General features: G+C 31.3%; 1 protein-coding gene and 1 long non-coding RNA gene across 4 annotated transcripts; both read left to right on the top strand.

The window, feature by feature from the left end:
* Nucleotides 1-6: 6 nt before the first annotated feature.
* On the top strand, nucleotides 7-2,021 carry LOC112588647 (uncharacterized). Its single transcript, XR_003112980.1, has 3 exons — nucleotides 7-142; nucleotides 913-1,063; nucleotides 1,294-2,021. It is a non-coding gene; the product is annotated as an uncharacterized LOC112588647 (long non-coding RNA).
* A 788-nt stretch (nucleotides 2,022-2,809) lies between these two features.
* On the top strand, nucleotides 2,810-6,032 carry LOC105183972 (serine/threonine/tyrosine-interacting protein). 3 transcript variants are annotated; one of them, XM_011142461.3, is made up of 5 exons: nucleotides 2,810-3,175; nucleotides 3,839-3,943; nucleotides 4,038-4,189; nucleotides 4,913-5,101; nucleotides 5,519-6,032. In XM_011142461.3, exons 1-5 carry the CDS (start codon nucleotides 3,128-3,130, stop codon nucleotides 5,706-5,708), a joined length of 684 nt encoding a protein of 227 aa, XP_011140763.1. In that variant the 5' UTR covers nucleotides 2,810-3,127; the 3' UTR covers nucleotides 5,709-6,032. The 3 variants fall into 3 exon arrangements, with proteins under 3 accessions (XP_011140763.1, XP_011140771.1, XP_011140781.1); XM_011142469.3 differs by having other exon boundaries at nucleotides 2,811-3,166; XM_011142479.3 differs by lacking the exon at nucleotides 2,810-3,175 and adding an exon at nucleotides 3,223-3,423.
* The last annotated feature ends 13,654 nt before the right edge of the window (nucleotides 6,033-19,686 follow it).

The raw sequence follows: 19,686 nt of genomic DNA, 5'->3' as shown, positions 1-19,686 counted from the left end.
CGTTTCAGTGTACACTTTTCACAGAGTTCAGTCCTGAAGTATGGAAAAAGAACAAACCTAAGAGCATTTCAGTGTTATAGGAAGAAAGAAGAAGGACTAACGAAAGACAAAGAGCTTGTGGCGTCATAATATTGACATTTACGTAAGTATTTATGTATATATATGTATAGATAAAATTAATCTTATTATAAATTGGCGACAGATTCAAATGTGACGTGTCGACAGATATAAAATTATTTACGGCCCTAATCTGCTGTTATTATTTTTGAGCCTGCTCACACATTGTAACAGCAGATTGGTGAAAAACGAGCAGAATCTGCTATATGTTATGTAGTATTTAAGTATATTAGAACGACAGACTTGATTTCTATGCTGTCATCAAATTTTGCTATCAGATTATATTTCTGCTAGTAAACTACAGATTCTATCAGCAGTTTAATGGTAGAAATATCACAGGATCTGATGACTGAATATGACAAATTGATGTCAGAAATCGAGCAAGATCTGTTATTTCAATATATTTAAATGGAACATATTGCAAATCCTGCTTGCTTCCTATTGTCTATTTGTTATTGTGTTGTCAGTCTCTCAGCAGGTTTGGTAAAAAGAATAATAGTAAATTATAGATGTTGTAAATCTATCAATTTGTTAACATATTCTGCTCAAATTTATTGCCAATCGTTGGTTACACTGTTAACAAATTATTTACTGAGTTGGTCAGTTTTCTACCTCTTTTAATATTACATGTTAATATAACAATATTTCTTAGAGAAAATAAAGAAAAGAGAGAGAATGTGCTTGTTACTTCATGATTTATTTTGTCTTTTTATTAATTAATATTATATTAATTAATATATTTTATTTTGTATTAATATCTTACTTTATATATAAGTAACAACGTTAATTTTCTAGGTACATTTCTTCAAGATGGTGTTCAAGATGGTGTGGAAGTGTTGTGTTCCGCAATGTAAGTCCATATCTCAAATATCAGTACATCACTTCCCAGAGGATGCATCGAAAAGGGAATATTAGCTAACAGCTATAGGCAAAACTGATTTGATCGGTAAGTATTAAACAGATGCAATGACAATTTTTTAATAGTAAATATTTTTATTTAAAATTTATTAAATATATTTTAATTAATTTAAACATATTTTCTTTATCTTATATATAGATATCCATGATTATTTTTAACATTGCAATGCTCTCGTTTTTCTAATGTAATTTTTAATATTTCATAATTGTTTCATATCATGTAATTTCTTATATTTCATGTAATTTGTGATATTATAGGTGCGCCTAAATAAACATTGGCCAAATTGAGAATCTGTACAGAACATTTTCCAGAAAATATAGTACAGCCTTATGGATCTAGGCGACGCCTAATCAATAATGCTGTACCAACATTACATTTGCCTTTAAATTTTGAACAGCATGTTGATATTAACGATAACGATAATATTTGTGAGCATGTTAGTGTAGTAGAAAATGTTCCAAACAATTCTGCTCTTGTGCCACTGCCCATAAACATGTGTGAAGAGACAGCAAGAAAAAATGAAGAAGAAAAAATCTATGTTTTAAGAAGAAACTTCCCTGGTAGCAGACTGACGTCAAATAACGTACTAATGACGTCTTATTGACGTTAGAGACGTCATTAAGACGTCATTAGTACGTCATTTGACGTCAGTTTGCTACCTGGGTTGAGGACACAATGGAAGATGTTACACAATAAGAAGAGGATTATTTATCACTAGCATCAGAGGATCAACAGACTGCGATGTGGGAATACATGGGATGACATCACGAAGGACATGTCAAATATACAGAAGACTTTCTTCCAAATGTTGACGATAAATTAAAAATGTTCTCCACAAGTATGTTTCATTTCATTATTATTATGTTAATATTATTTCTATAAAAAAAAAAATCATTTTTTCTCATTCACTAATGAAATTCTATTCACTAATGAAAACATCTGCACAATGTTTTATATATAAATGAATCTTATTTTACTGTGTGTAACATCCTATTATATATATCAATATATTTCAAATTTAATATATTTAATAATGTAAAAAATGCAATAAATTTTACTTTTATTATAAAAAATATTGTAACCATTTAAAATAATATTTGTAAACAAGGTAATAAAAAAATACAAAATAAAAGTTGTAATAAATATGTAGTTTTATATTTATATTGTTTCTAATATATGCATATTGAGTTGTGTAGTTGTATATAGTTGTATGCCGCTGATATATATAATTTTGTATTTTCTATACAATTATTTTATAAAATTATACAGACATAAAAATTCCATCATTTCATTTTACCTAATAATTTTGAAATTATATATATATTACACAACTCAATATGCACATATATAATCTTGTACAAATGTGAACATAGAAAAAGAAATATTTTATAAAATTTAATTTTATGTCTACTCATACATGCTAATTAATAGGGCAAAAATAATGATTAATTAGCATGTATAAGTAGACATAAAAATAAAGTTTTGTAAAATACTTATTAAAAATATTTCTTTTTCTGTGTTCATATTTGCACAAAACAGTATATATATGAAAGTGCGCGGCTGCAGGGGTTTGAATACTACCGCGTATCCTCACTCCGTGTCACCTGACCCATTTTAGTTCAGCAACGTCCGGGTACAGCCGTACAGCTCCAGATGACGCCTGGCACTCGTTTTTCAAGAGTCTGTACCCCCTGGCAGTGACTCTCATTCTTCTCGAGTCGGGATGCGTTCCGAAAGTTGCAAAAAAACGAGCACACATGTCCGCGACCGAACATTGAATTGAACTGGGGAATGGCGTGTGGACGTACCCCAATTTGTCCAGAGCCATATATTTAATTGAATTAAATTGAATTAACGTTGTATTGTACGCTCGCAAAATTTTTTCGGAGATTGAGAGAAAATAAAAATTCGAGTCAATTTGAAAACAAAGAAGACGGAAATTTGAGCAAAACAACGGCATCGTGATCTAAACTAAAACGGATATCCTGATCGAAAAAGGGGCAGTGAGATTGACAGTGCAGGGAAAAAACATTTCTGTGACTTTGTTTTCTTGTAAGTTCTCGGTTCCTGACGACCAAAATATCGCTGGTGATGCTGTCAGTGGATAATGAAAGCTCCCATAGCAACGAAGTATGCTTGGTATAATTTATTAACATATCAAAATTAACATAACGAATAACGCTAGGTTATGTTGTGTTTAAAATTGAATTAAACTTAGATACATTGCGATTCATTCACGAATAATTTCCTCGTTAGCTCGATTAGATTCTGACTTTTACAACACAAATTTGTCTCGAAGTTTCTTGCTTCACTTTTATAAGACTTTCAGGAGATACAAAGTTTAGAGCAATAGTTACTACATCAACTTATAATGCTAATTGATAACGGTAATTTTTTTTATCATTTTAATAAATCAAGAGCTGATTAAATAAGTTCAGCAACTTTAGAATCTAATTAACCCTCTATGGGCCTGTGTAACTTTCAGGTTACATGCTAATATATCGACATTTTACCAAATAATTTTAGTTTTTTCACAAGACGTATATATCTTAATTATATAATGTCTCTGAGATAACCAATAACAATATAAATAAGAATAATAACAATAATAATAATAATAATAATAATAACAATATAAATTGTTTAAACTGGCAAATCTGCATATATAGATTTATAATTGTTGATTTTCCATTCCATAAATTTTTTTATATTTAAAACAAAAATTCAGTCCATAGAGGGTTAATGATTTTAATCCAGTAATACAGAAATAATAACAGTTTGATGTATCTGTTTATATTGCAGGAAAATACCAAAGAATCAGGAACTGATCAGGATTATCCAGAATTACCTGCATCCTCCATACATGGACCTAAGGAATGGACATATACAATGAGGAGACAAATGCAGGTAACTGCTAAATAATAAATGTACTCCATTTACTTCTACTTAAAAAAGCCAAGAATATACCATTAATTATAATATAATTCTGTCCATTATACAGGAAGTGATACCTGGCTTATTTCTTGGTCCATACAGTGCTGCCAGTCGTTCCAAATTGGACAGCCTATTAGAACATGGAATAACTCACATAGTCTGTGTCAGGCAAGACATAGAGGCAAACTTTATCAGACCCAACTTCCCCGATAAGTTCAAGTATGCGATCAAGAAATAATAACGGTGATAATAACGCTAGTAATAAGTAGATTTGTTGTAATATTTTCTGTATCATTCTTATTTGTACATAGAATTACAACTTCATTTTATTCTTGATCTTTATCAACTATGCAGAGTGAATCATTATATCTTAATATTTTAAATAATTTTTAATATATTTGATATAAATTTGATTGACAAAAAACATCTTTAGTATATTTAATATAAACTTAACAAAAAATGTCGCATTTAATCGAATATCTAGAATTAATATTTTGTATTTTGATAAATTTTGTATTTATAAAAGTTAATCTAAATTATTTGATATACCCCACTGAAAAGTATTTCTTTTTCTGAGATAGTGTACAACATTAAAATTAAAGAACAAATCCATCCAAATAATAATAAAACTTTCATTGAAATCAAATAAATACAGATTGATTACATATATCAATATGTTGATTACAGTTATAATTTGACAATTTATTTTATGTTAATAATTCCAGATAAAAATGACCACAAAAAATTATCTGAATGTTACAATTGATATTTTGTTGATTTACATATATGTATATAATAATATATATTGTTAGATACAAACAAATTATATCTGTAATCAACATTTTTGTCCTTTATTTATTTGTTTAGAAATTAAAATTTAAAAGATATAATGATATTCATCTTACACATTCTGGTAACTTATTCTGTGTATTTTCTTAACAGATATTTAGTATTGAATATTGCTGACACCGCAACAGAAAATATCATACAGCACTTCCAAAACGTCAAGACGTTCATCGATGAAGGGCTGAACTCTGGCGGACAGGTCCTTGTGCATGGTAATGCTGGCATCTCGAGATCTGCTGCACTAGTCTTGGCGTATTTGATGGAAACGTATGGTCTTTCACAGATGTAAGTTCTTTCTCGATATAAAGTGGCTCACGGTTTTCCTGTCAATTAACACGTTGACTGCCAACTACGAGATATCTCGTAGGTTGTTTACTTGCCTAGGACGCCTAACTACGAGTTATCTCGTCCCTTCATTACTTGCCATATTTGTACAGCTACGAGGAAACTCGTAGCATAACAGTGTAAATATGAATAGATGGCCTCAGGAAAGAGAATAAAAAATGTTTTTTTAAAAAAAGATATTTTTTAAGCTTTTTTATTATTACTATTATTAAAGTTTTTAATAATATAACATGATTAAATCAAATTGGCTCTTTAGACCGGAATCGTGAAAAATTCCGTAGCAGTCAACGTGTTAATCTTTCGTCCCACATGACTCATGATAAATCAGTATGTATAACCAACAATAACGTTCTTTAGACAGGCGTATGCGATAGTGCAACAAAGAAGATTTTGCATAAATCCTAACGAAGGTTTCATGACGCAATTGAGGGAGTACGAGCCAATATATCAGGCGCAGAAAACGCTAAGAAATGGCCAACAGAGCTATGTTAGAGAGCGTAGTAAAAGGACAATTCATCAGATGGATGAAGCGATGACGGACAGTTGATAATGATGAATCTATGATTGAAGAAAGGATGCCAAAGTTACCGAGATATGTGCGTTAGTATCTTCAATGAAGAAACGAGATAGCACCGAACGAATACCGATATGTTCAACACCTGACGTATTCATTCAATGAGATTTTAGTCTATAACGTTCGACGACGATTACTAACAAAAGCTACGTAACATGAAAAGACGACACAAATTATACGATTCAATCAATTAGACTGATTAAATACGCGGTTAGATAAGTTATTGTCATTATATTACTCAACTTTTCTCACGTCAGAGCTGCCTGAATCAAAAAAGCAATTACTTTTATTTAATTTTTGGAAAAAGTAATCTCAAGTAAATATTTATCAAGAAATATTAGTAAAAATTTTACATTTCAGTTTTTTCAAATTTAATTTATACATATTCCATTCCTTCTATATACATATTTCATTCCTTAAAATGATTAAGTTATGCTTAATGAAACTCAGATCGATTTAATAAATCAACAATTTTGTTTCGCTTTTTTTAACCATCGAGGTAAAAACATACTAAACGAGGTAGCTGCTACTAAGCGCACATCGTAAACAGCTCTGGCTTAAGATTTTCCTAGTACCTCGTCATGGGCACCTTAATGGATTATGTCAAAAGTAAGAAAATACACGCTTAAAAAAAGTTGCAAACTACATTAAACTACATAAAATGAAAGGATATGTTTATAAAATGATATAATTGATTTAACAAATTTAAAAATTATTCTAATAACTTTTCTTTCACTATAACAATCAGTCAAAAATTTAACATTTATGTTCTTGATTATATAATTTTATCTCATATTTTTATAACCACATATGGTTGTATCTAATTTATATATATATATATATATATATTAATCATTAGAACAAAGGAGAAATTTTGAAATATTTTATAGATATGTTTTTATTTCAACATATGATAAGAATTTTAAGCATATATTTTCTTGCCTCTGGTTAATGCTCCAAATGCTCGCGACGACGAAACAAGTTTTGAAACTAATTTTTAATCATAAAAAGCGAATTACTTTTCTAGATCCTGTATTTTCTATTTATTTATTTATTAAGATTTTAAGTTGTTTACGGCTGTTGTTACGAGACGTTACACTCTTGTAAAAAAAGAATATAAACGATATTTTCCAAGTTTCTCTTTTTATTCCGTCATTCCCTATTTACACTACGACACGTTTTAATGTACAATAGAGAGTTTTGATTTTAAATTTTAATATGCCCATACAATCATTTTTAAATATTGTGCAATTTATTGATTGATTAGAAAGTAGAATTTTTAAGAAATTCGGCAATTTTTAATTTTAATTAAATTTGAATCAGTTCTTATTTTTTTTTTTTATTCAAACGGAACAATACTTACGAATGTTACTTATGGGTCCTTCGCCGTGAAATTCTTAAATGATTATATCAGTAGCGAGAAAACATGCTTAAAATTCTTGCATGACATTTTCAAATAAAAAAATATTTTAGGTCACTAGAACATATAAAATGCTCCAAATATTATGCTTCTTTTTTGAGAGTCAATCAACAACCATAAAATGATTGTGATAAGATTGATGATACGAATGCTGGGCTGAGAATATGAAATGATTGCTTACGCATATGACTGATGAGGTTTCGTACATAATCATTTCGTACGATCAATCTTATATTAGTCATTTTATGATCGTTGACTATTAAGAAAGAAGCATAACGTTTGGTGCATTTTACAACTTTACATTTTACAAGTATACTCTAGCGATTGGAAGTATTTTTTCATACAAATATCTTTTTATTTGGAAATAACACGTAAGAATTTTCAATATATTATTTTTCGTCTCTGACTACACTATCCAATATGGTTATGGCGAATATTCAGCAGTCTTAATATATGTCTACCTGTAAGAAATAGGAAAAAAACATTAGAGTCAGTTTTATCGAAATTCATATCGAAAAATTAGCAATAATAAATGACAGTATTCACCAAAGGGAATTTCTTTTACACGAATATCATAGTCATGTAATTGTATTTTTATTCTTTCGCAGAGAATACTATATTTCACAGTTAAGATCAGTACGTATATTGAATTTGTTCAATGTAAAGATAATGTTGAAGAATTTATATACAGGCTGAGGAAAAAGTATGGAAACCCTTAAAAATCTCGAAAGATATAAGTAAGTAAGATATAAGTTTTACAGAAAAGTGTTTCAGACAAAAGTTATAAGGTTCAAAACGATGTATTTACTGATCTTGATCAGTTTTACCTTGAATGTTGCCAAGGTTAAGTCAAGATCTACTTATTTTTTTTTAATAGAAACCCCAATTTTTTATTATATCATTTTTTCTACCAATTAATTTTAATAACTTTTGTCTGAAACATTTTTTAATTTGCCTAATATTTTTTGAGATATTTAAGGAAAACTCGGAAACTTTTTCAATATTTAACTTATGATATCTCATCAACTATTTGTTGGAAGAAAAAATGCTATTAGACTTTTTTACTCTACTTAGTTTGAAGAATATATTGTTACAATAGCACTCTGACTTTTGTTAATTTAATGATTTTAAAATTTCCAAAGGTCAATAAGTTAACAAAAGTTAGGGAACTATTATAACAATATTCGTAAGATCAAATAGAAAAAAGTCTAGTACCATTTTTTCTTCCGACAAATGGTTAGCGAGATATCGTAAGTTAAGTATTGAAAAAGTCTTCTAGTTTTCCTTAAATATCTTAAAACATATTAGATAAATAAAAAAATGTTTCAGACAAAAGTTGTTCAAATTAATTAATAGAAAAAGATGATATAATAAAAAGTGATAGTTTCTGTTTAAAAAAAATAAGTTGACCTTGACCTGACCTTGGCAACGCCACTCAAGGTCAAATTGGTAAAATCGGTAAATACATCATTTTGAGCTTTATAATTCTTATCTGAAACACTTTTCTGTAAAACTTATATCTTTCGAGATTTTTAAAGGTTTCCATACTTTTTCCTCCTTAAAAAAGCTATCAGATATTGATAATTGTTTGACCTTGGAATGACGACTTTGAAAAACGTTATCAAAGTCGAAATAAATGGAACCCTCTATTTTTTGTTATATATTCTTATAGCTGACGTTGAGACGTTTCCGAAACACTGATTACAAATCTTCTTTCCATAAGAACTTTTCCAGTTATAGGACTTAAAATACCACCGGCATTAGCATTACCCAAGGTGTACCACGTGGAAGTTGCACGGTCGGATTTACATCTCTTGTATGTGTGTGTGTGTGTGTGTGTGTCATAGCAGAAATAAGGACCCCACGGTTCGTCACTGTCGTAGTATTTGCGTATTAGTATGCAGCTTAGCAACTGAGCGTCTCAGCAAGCGTCAGAGCACTCAGGCCTACGCACGCTACGCACACAGAGCTGGCGCAGCTTCAGTAAATTTGCTAAAGAAGATTGGTGCGAAGTTAACTTTGTCTCAAAAAACAAAACCAGAAACATCAACCTGTGGATATAATCTATCCTACACTAACATTTTATTCATTCTTCGTTTAGTGTAATTGTTTTCACTTTGCACAATGCGTTTAACTGATAAGGAAAGAATTAATATTCTTATGATGCGAGGTTTTGGTGATAAAATTAGATCTTATCAAGAAGTAACCAATTTACTTAACCACTTGACTGGCACGCGCGCCAAAAAGACGCATCCGTGTCCATCTCAGAACTGGCACGCGCGCCAAAAAGGCACGCGCTTTGCGTCACAAAGAACTTGCCTTATTTCTTTGCTAGAAATACATAATTAAATTTAAAAGGTCACTAATCTTATGTTTTCGACATCAAGGAATTCGAATTTAATGTCCAAATTAATGAATTTTTAATCCCCGATGCACTGTCGTCTGTTTAATAGGCACGGAAAATTCTTTCTCTTATATCGATTTAAGGACTAAGATTATGCTTTCATATTATTGTTTGTTAAGTCAAATGAAATTGTAATAAACATTTTCAAATTGTATAAACATAGTTAACTTTCGTGCATTTGCTGGTGAAATGAATCACGACCCGGAGTACGCTACGAGGAGGCTACAGCGATAGGATTTTACACTATTTTTTTCACATTTTTTTATTTTTTTTATTTTTTTATATTTTTTGTTTTTAATTTTTTTTATTTTTTCTATTTTTTTATTTTTTATATTTTTTATTTCGTCGTTGGTCGTGATTCGATAACTTATCGTTATCGAAAAAAATGGCATAAAGTCCCAATTTTTATTATATACTGCATTGGTAGTTACCGCAATTCTAATCTGCTATATGTTGTCTAATAATTAATTATCGACAATCACTGATCAGTTAAGATTTCATCAATAAGTTCTGCATCAATATTACTTGGCAATAAACGATAAATATGCAGCGCATATCATGCGCAGTTGAATTAGCTGTCATTGCCAGCTAATATTGTTTCTGTTTGTATACACAAGTATTTGAGTGGTACTAATGCTTTAAAGACAATTGAGGACTCAGACACAGAAACTGAATTCGAAAATTAAAAATAGTGTAACATAAATACGTAGAGATACATCCTCAAGCATTGTAGTAATATATAAAAGAAGCAATTTGATGCTATAAAAATTACAACATACCATGTATTGTGTCGGCAAGAAGATACAATTAATCAATAATATAACAAGCTAATATTTTGCTGGAAAGTAGGAGTAATAAATATATATTTTTTACAACAAGTATATTATGTTATGCCACTTCAATGGTGTTATATAATATATATTGAATATCTGCATACTATTGTCAATATTGTCAATATGTCAATATGTTTGTCTATCTGGGAAAAATTTGGACGATAACGAACGGCCAAGTCATCTGTAGTCGACGAATAATGACGAATTCATGAAAAAAATTCATAAACATATCGCTATTTATTCAAATGTGGCATTGCGAATAATGGCAGAGGAATTATGATAAAGATCTGATTCATGAATTTTTTCCTCCAAATTTAAACAAACGGAAGATTTATCAATGCACTGACGTACAAGACTGTCAAGTAGTTTCTGGTTTGAAAACAAATATGCGTTCTCGACCATCTATTTCATTTTCCAGATTTAGCACTAAGTATGCAAGTATTTTCTGTTTTCAAAACTGGAAATGCCGATGTGAAAGAAACTCGATACAGTGATATTGAAACAATCAAAGTTACCATGGGAATGGTGCTAGAGGCGATTCTTCAACGCCTGATTCGAAAGCAGAATAGAGGGAGATAAAAAGAGAGATAAAAAATCTGCTCATTACTTAATTATTTCCAACGCTATATTGACGCAAAAGGAATATATTTCGAATAAAAAAAGAAAAGATTTATATCAATACGACTATTGCTTCATGTTTTATAGCATCAGTTTGGTTATTTATTAAATAGACTGTGTACATATTTACGCGAAATTTCTAATTGAACGAAAGTAAAATTATCTTACCATCATGATATAATGATTACGTTGCAGTGCACTACATTGACTAATCCGATTTGTTTTTAAATAGCCTCACAATCGATTCTTCAAAGTCCAATTATTAGATGGTGAATTAATTCGGTTCATCTGGCGGTCAATTGCTGTACTATATAATTTTCTAACCTCTAATGTCTGCAAAAGGCTTTATTTTTTAGTTTTGATATCTGGCAATAATATTCAATTGATAAACGTCTGGATTTGTAACAATAACATCATGTTCATCTAATTCGAAAATGTCGAAATTCAAGCCAAAAAAGCATCATTTCCGGGAAGTTCTCATTTTCTGTTTTCATTTGAAGAAAACAGCCGCTGAAGCTCATCGAATGCTTGTAGAAGCTTATGGTGAAAGTGCTCCCACCGATAAATCATGCAGAGAATGGTTTCGACGTTTCAAAAGTGATGATTTCAATGTTGATGACAAACTTCGTCCAGGTCAGCCGAAAAAGTTCGAGGAATTGCAGGCGCTAATCGACGAAGATCCGTGTCAATCTCAACTAGCTCGCGCAATTCTTGAATGTTGATCGATCAATAATTTTTGTGCGTTTGGCAGCCATGGGAAAGATTTACAAAGAAGGAAAATGGGTACCATACGAACTGAAAGAAAGAGACATCGAGAGGCGAAAAGCCATGTCTGAAATCTTGCTTGCCAGGCAAAAAAGAAAAGGTTTTTTGCATCGTATTGTGACTGGAGACGAAAAGTGGATATATTTCGATAATCAAAAACGAAGGATCCATTAGCGATCCAGGAAAACCACCCACATCGATACCAAAGCGGAATATTCATGGCAAGAAAGTAATGCTCTGTATATGGTGGGACCAGAAGGGTGTAGTGTATCATGAACTATTAAAACAGAGCCAAACTATCACTGCCGAACTTAACCAATAATTGATCCGTTTAAACAACGCATTGAAAAATTAGCGGCCGGAATATGTAAAAAGACACGACAAAGTGATCTTCCAGCACGATAACACTCGGCCACATATTGGAAAGATTGTGAAGGCCACCTTGGGAGCACTTGGCTGGGACGTTTTACCTCACCCGCCATATTCACCAGACATCGCTCCATCCGATTATCAATTGTTCAGATCGATGGCACACGGACTTTCGGACGAGCACTTCAACAACGCACATACGCACGCACAGGAACGCGCGTGCCCGCGTGAAGCCTTATCTTTCTTCTGTTGTCGCCGTGGACCCTCGCTATCGCAAAAAATCGCAAATCTCAATAAAAATGTTCAAATGATCATAACTCTGCGAAAAAAAATCGTAGAGGCCTCGGCGATCTCGTGTTGTTTTCATCTCAGAAAGCCTTTTCGAACGAGCCCTCACTCAACCGCACATACCATTTAAGATTTCTTGGCTCTCCCCTTCCCCCGTCCCAAGGGGGTGTGGAGGTGGGTGTTTTGGTGGTTAAATAATAGACTTTGTGATCCCATTGTAACCCTATACATTTCAATTCTACATTTCAAACTACTCAAAAATTATTTAGGTGGCCCGGAACTTTTGGTAGGCACTGTATATAATCACTAATAACATCTTTATGTCCCCTGAAAGAGGACATCCAAATGCAAAGGGTTAATTAAACAATATTAGCGAATGAATGTATGATTAAAGTTGTAAAATATTCCGAGAAATTTTTGTTAGCTATAACAATCAGTGAATATTTGAAAAATTAGTATTCCGTATAATTTTTTAACTACTTTATTAATATTATGGCTGTTTATTAGCTCTCTAATCACCTCTAATCTCTAATCATTAGAGAAAAGGGGAAATTTTTGAAATATTAGGTGTACAAATAAATAATCCAAATTTTTCAGCAAGGTTTATTTTAAAAGAAAGTAAAACAAATTTACCAATCAAAATATTCGCCGTTGTTTTCTATAACTTTAAGCCATCTTTCAAACAGTTGATGAATGTCGGAAAAATGTTGTGTCTTTGGATACGATAAAGTCGTCAAGCTATTTTCGGATCTCATCCACTGATTTGAAATGCGTGTCAGACAAGGCATATTGCATCGACTGGAACAAGTGGTAATCGGTAGGAACGATGTCTGGTGAATATATCGGATGATACAAGATGTCCCAGCCAAAATTTATTATGATGTCTTTTGTCATAGAAACAATATGTGGCCTAGCGTTATCATGCAACAATTTCACAGGATGTTCTCTTTTGCAATTATATAGACGTTTTCGTTCTAATTCTTGACTCAAACGGATTAATTAGTGTTAGCAGCGGCCTGCAGTAATTGTTTAATTCGGTTTTAAGAGCTCATAATAAATCACGCCTTTCACATCCCAAATGCAAAGCAGAATTTTCTTTCCGACGTATTTTGGCTTTGCGACTGATGTTAATGGTTCGCCGGGATTTACCCATGACTTTTTGCGTTTCGAACTGTCATAGAGTATCCACTTCTCATCGCCCGTAACAATTTTCCACAAGAAAGGCTGCTTATTAAGAAGAGAAAAACACTGCCACTCGTTGATTTTTGTTGGTTTCAATGAGCTCATGTGGAACCCATTTTTCTTCTTCCTGAATTTTCTTCATCTTGTGTAGGCATTTGGAAATAGTTTGTTGCGTTACTCCTAACTGCTTTGCAAGCTCTTTTTGCATTTGTGCTGAATTCCCAGCGAGCAGTTGCTCCAAATCATCGTTGCCGCACTTCTAAGGGCCTCCAAGACGTTCTTTGTCACTCAGACTGAAATCGCCGCATTTAAACCGTCTAAACCAAAATGCACACACATCGTACGATATAATACCTTCGCCAAGAAAAGAACAAATTGATTCATATGCTCTTGCAGCATTTTTTCCTTGTTGGAATTCGTAAAGAATGCAGTGTCGGATATGCATCTTATCTGTTGTCATTTTTCACTGTGAACTGAATAATTTTTGAGATTGTGTTGAGCCTCCCGCCATACTAAATGTAATTTTTAATAGCTATATGTCAATACTACATAACCGTAAAAGAGCGGGAAAATTTGATTATTTTAAACTTAATTTCTTAGCCGCTTAAAAGAGTTTGGGTTACTGATTTGTACACTTAATATTTTATTTATTAACCTGTGTATTAATCGACCGTCAATATTATTTGGAAAATATGTTATTATTTTTACATTATTTTAACTTATTTTATAGTATTTTAACTTATTATGATTATTTAACATTATTAATCAAAATGTCCACATCGGCAAATTAAGAGTCTTAAAATTAATTTATGTTAATTTCTATATCAATAATTAATTTCTATATAAAAAATAGATTACTTTCTTGATAACATATTTTCTATTCATTTATTATTAAAAATGTTTATAGCTTTAAATTGCTTATGGTTATTATTACGAAACATCTTGTAAGATAAGAATCTAGAAAATATTTTTCAACCTTCTCTTTTCGTTTATCATTCCGCGCTTACATCTTTTGACAAGCTTTAACACGCGACAAAGAGTTCTAATTTTATATTTTAATATGTCTTTACGGTTGATTCCGAAATATCACGCAAATGAACGTGCACAATCGTTTATATGCACACATATAAAACGCACATAAAGATATATGTCATATTACAATATAAATATTTTAAATCAATTTTATTATTACATTTTGCTTTATCGAAAATAGGAATGTCAATCTTTTTTCATTTCTTTAATCAAAGAAAATATTCAATTAAAAGGAATATCGAATTTAAAAATATTAAAATTATAAAAGTGTTAAATCATGTAGTGCCTCTAACAATCTTTTCAGACCAATCTAAGTGTTATCTTAGGAATGTCGCAACTTTGGCCGGAAATAAGATACACACTATTTTCTGTTTGTCCGTATTCACAAGTTCCCATTTAATATCTACGCTCACCTGCAAAAAACAAGGAAATTCATTAATCTGCTTTGACGAGACTCACTTTGAATGATAACGGTAACAACGCTTACCGAAGGAAACTTTCTCTGCACGAACATTGTGGTCGTATAATAATATTCCTGATTCTTTTTCAAAGGACAATGTATTCCGCTGTCAGGATCCTCACATGCATCAGGTTTTTCTATTGGGAAAGGTATAGGAATATCGAGCATCACACCATACACGAGCACATCGACTGATGAAATGTCCATATCTATGAAGAAAATATATTAAAATGAAACGCAGAAATAACTGAAATAGAGCAAATAACAATTAAAATCATTTAATAAGGCTTTAACGTTAAATACAAATGTTAAATCATATTTAAATAAAATTTCAAGCAAAATTAAATCAAATTTAAATTAGCTTTTATATGAGGAAATTTACGCATAAAATGTAATTTATAATATGATTTAATTGAGTATACAATTCAAATATTATAATAAATTATATCAAAATAATTTATCTGTATTAAGTAAATGCGAAATATTCGACTTCTTGGAAACTTACTTGGTATAAATTTGATCGATATAGTCGCATTGTTGCCACGTTTTAAAATGCACTTTTCGTCACTTGTGCGACAATTTGAAACTGAAACATTCGTAAACTTGCCCAATGTCGAGCCTGGAAAAAGAAAAGATAACATAAATTTAATATTATATTAATATCGAATATCAAATAAATAATTAATGAAGGCATACTGGCTACCATGTTATTGTATATCTCGATCAGTCTCACAATTAATAAGACAAATGTTTTAATAATATTAACGTAGAAATATTAAAATTAATTTAACTAATACTTTTAATAATGGTAATGAAATTAATATTATTAATTTCATTGCTGTTATTAATAATAGAATAATTAATATGTATACCCGATTAAATAAAGTCTTAAATAGTATTAATTAAATAGTATTAAATGAATTTATAGACACAGCTGACTGCAAGAAATTCAATCATAATATCCGGAAAAGTTCCATAAATGATAAGACGAGACTTGAACAGCAGATAGCATTTGCATAGATATACGAAGCTGCCAATGTCCGATAATAAGTGTCTCACATCGTTATGACTTGTTATGCACTGTTATCAAAACTGATAACTTAATTCAGCGTAAAATCAGGTTCGCCAGCCATTAATTACGCCAGTCGTAATCGTAACATATTTTGAAATTTTTCCCAATAAAAAAAATGACACATGTGGCACCAAACCGCATATTATTATTGATTTCGAGAGAAATCTTACAAGCTGTATTATTGATTTCGAAAGAAAAACAGTTTATACAAGCACCGCAAGATATGATAGTTTAAAATGTTTACAAAAAGGGACATAATAAGAATAAAATAAATTTTTCAATTTTATAAGAAATCGAATATCAATGCGTCTCTTTTGATTTTATTATACAACGAGAGATCATATAAAATATTAGAAAACACCATAAGAATAAATATAACCAAAGACATTAGACAGGAAGACTCGTTGAGCTTTCTTCTATTCAATATAATAATGGATGAAATAATAAGAATAACACTAGAAAGATGCCCCAGAAGTTACAGGATGGGAAATAAGGAGGTCCGATTAATACGCTACGCGGACGATATAACATTAATCGCTGATAACGAGGACGACTTGTAACGACTCCTAACACATCGATCAATAAGTCCCGGGATTAACTACTAAAACAACATTCGTTTGCCAAAATTCTTCTTTATTCATCAACATAGTCTCCTTCAAGAGCGATACATTCATTCCAACGCTTTCCTAACTTTTCTATGCCAGCCGTGTAGAACGATCTTTGGTTTCAAAATAGGTGTTAGTTTCGACAATCACTTCTTCATTGGAGCCAAATCTCTTTCCCTGGAGCATCTTTTTTTGAGGTCTGCGAACAGCCAATAATCACTGGGGGCCAAATCTGGAGAATACGGTAGGTGCGGAAGCAATTCGAAGTTCAACTCATGCAATTTGGCCATCGTTACCATCGGCTTGTGACATGGTGTAACGTCACTAAAACCACTGTAACTCAATGACACAATGTCGGAACGTCATGAAAATTTGGCACGTAACTTCTAAAGGTTGGTACTAACTGAGAATGATATGGATTTGTTATTAGAGGCGCCATTTGTTGGTTAGTCCCGGGACTTATTGATCGATGTGTTATATATTTTTTCCAACGCACGCGAAATTTGGATTACAGATATCGACAAACCGAAAACGATGACAATCAGCAGAAATTTACTCCGATGTAAACTACAACTATATTCAAATGGAATAAATGATGAGATTTCAATACCTAAGCATCCTTATAATTAGCAACGGGTCACTCACCCAGAAAGTAATACATCAAGCACAAAAAATAACAAAAATTTCGGTATGTCTGAATGACATTATATGGTATAATAAATACCTAAAGACAAACTCCAAAGTAAGAATATATAGATCAGTCATACATTCAGTACTGACATATGAGGTAGAGACACGACCGGACACTGCCAAAATGAAACAACCCTTGAAAGAGCAGAAATGCAGACACTACGGAAAATTGCCAGAGAAAAGAAGCTAGATCGCATAACGAATGAGGAAATCAGAAAGAAATGTGAAATACAGACAATCACCGAGTGGGTATAAACACGAAGAACAGAATGGAATTATCACGTTACAAGAAGGAATCAGGACAGTTTCTTAAGAATGGTAAGAGACATGTCGTCAAGAGGAAGAAGATCATCAAGAAGACCAAGGAAAAGATAGAGACTCGTTAGGATAAACAATTCCTAGGAGATTAAAATAGAAAAAGAAGAAGAAGGAGACCATAAGAATAGATTAGATAAAACACCATATGATACTGGAAAATAAATGTATGGATTAGATAAGACACTATGAGATATTAGAAGATAAGTAGACAGGTTTACACACACGCGCGCGCGCGCACACAAATTCTCTTTATATTTTTTATATAATTACATATCAACGGAGTCTCTTTTCTATATATTGTTGTGTCCGAGCCACAAGGTTTGTGGCAGCGTCCGTTGTCCGTGAGCCTTAGGCATCTGATGCTGATTTTGACAACTGAACGAAGATTTCTGGACGACGGAAAATCGATAAGAAGAAAACAACAACAGCTGACAGAGAGTCTCTGGTAAGCTGTCATCGTAGACAGACGCGAGAATTGTAGATCAGAGAATTATTCTTGTTTAAAGCTTAAGTGAGCTGCGCTGTATATAGTAAAGCTTGTTATTTTTACGCGAGTGTTTTCATTTATTCATTGCTGAGTGCAAGTGCGAGTGCGAGAGTGAGCGCAACAATATAAATATGATATTTTTAAAATGTACTTGATCGAGCTTAATCAAAAATATTTCCAAATAAAAAACGAGTCAATGCGACGTTTATCTTTGTTACGTAAAATCAGTCCGAAAATTACGAAGGCATGAAAACATTACTTTTATTAGTTTTTATTATCATTTATTATCATATATACTTTTATTATCATTTCAGTGGATTCGATTTAACACATAGCATAAATGTTACAGCTGTGGTTATATCCCACGTAATACTGAATCTGTGATACAAAATAATTTATCTATAAATATTCTTTAATATTTATTTCATATTTGTGTATTATTTCCTCTAAGGATATACCAATATATAAGTTATAGAGTTAAACAAACTTAACGTGAGCGTAAGAAGTAAAATTACGCTTACAAAAATGATGATCGTTCACTATGAGCAGCTCAGGGAACGTTTATATTCAGTATACAAATTTAATATTAATAAGGGAAAGACTAGGATTTTCACTCTCAAATTACGATGAATTTGATATGTTATACTACCTCCTCCCCTCATTAAGATATAGACATTTTTACTCTACTAGTCTCAAGAATATTGTTACATAATGCCCTGACTTTTGTTAATTTGATGATTTTGAAATTTCCAAAAGTCGACAAGTTAATAAAAGTTAGGGCATTATTGTAACAATATATTCTTAAGATCAAATACAGTAAAAAGTCCAGCACTACTTTTTCTTCCGACAAACAGTTAGCGAAATATTATAAGTCAAATATTGAAAAAGTTACTGAGTTTTTCTTAAATATCTCAAAAAATATTAAGTAAATAAAAATATGTTTCAAACAAAAAATTAATTGTTCAATTGTTGTTCAAATTAATTGGTAGAAAAAGATGATATAATAAAAAACTGGGATTTTTATTTAAGAAAAATAATGATCATTAAATATTTCGAAAGTGGCGCCATCTATAAACAAACTGATATAGTTGTTTTATGATCCCTTTGAAATCATATAACTTTCGTCTGATACATTTTTTCTAAAATATTTCCGTGATATAAATCTGTAAATCTTTAACTGACTCACCCGGTGATAAAAGCAGAAAAAGATATATATTAATATTTTATGATACAATATATCGATAGGAATGTCCCGACTTTTTGTTATAACTCCATCTTTTAAGACTAATATCCCGAAATTAGCCGATTAAAGGTAGGCTATCCTATCGGGTAAGTTAAGTATAGATAAACATGCGGGTATAAACGAACCGACTATATGACGCGCGAATCAGAGTTGGCGAATCAGAGA

Source organism: Harpegnathos saltator, unplaced genomic scaffold (genome assembly GCF_003227715.2).
Source record: "Harpegnathos saltator strain DR-91 unplaced genomic scaffold, Hsal_v8.6 scaffold26, whole genome shotgun sequence".
Classification (NCBI taxonomy): domain Eukaryota; kingdom Metazoa; phylum Arthropoda; class Insecta; order Hymenoptera; family Formicidae; genus Harpegnathos; species Harpegnathos saltator.
The sequence above is the reverse complement of the archived record's forward strand: the minus strand, read 5'-3'. Positions and strand labels throughout refer to the sequence as shown.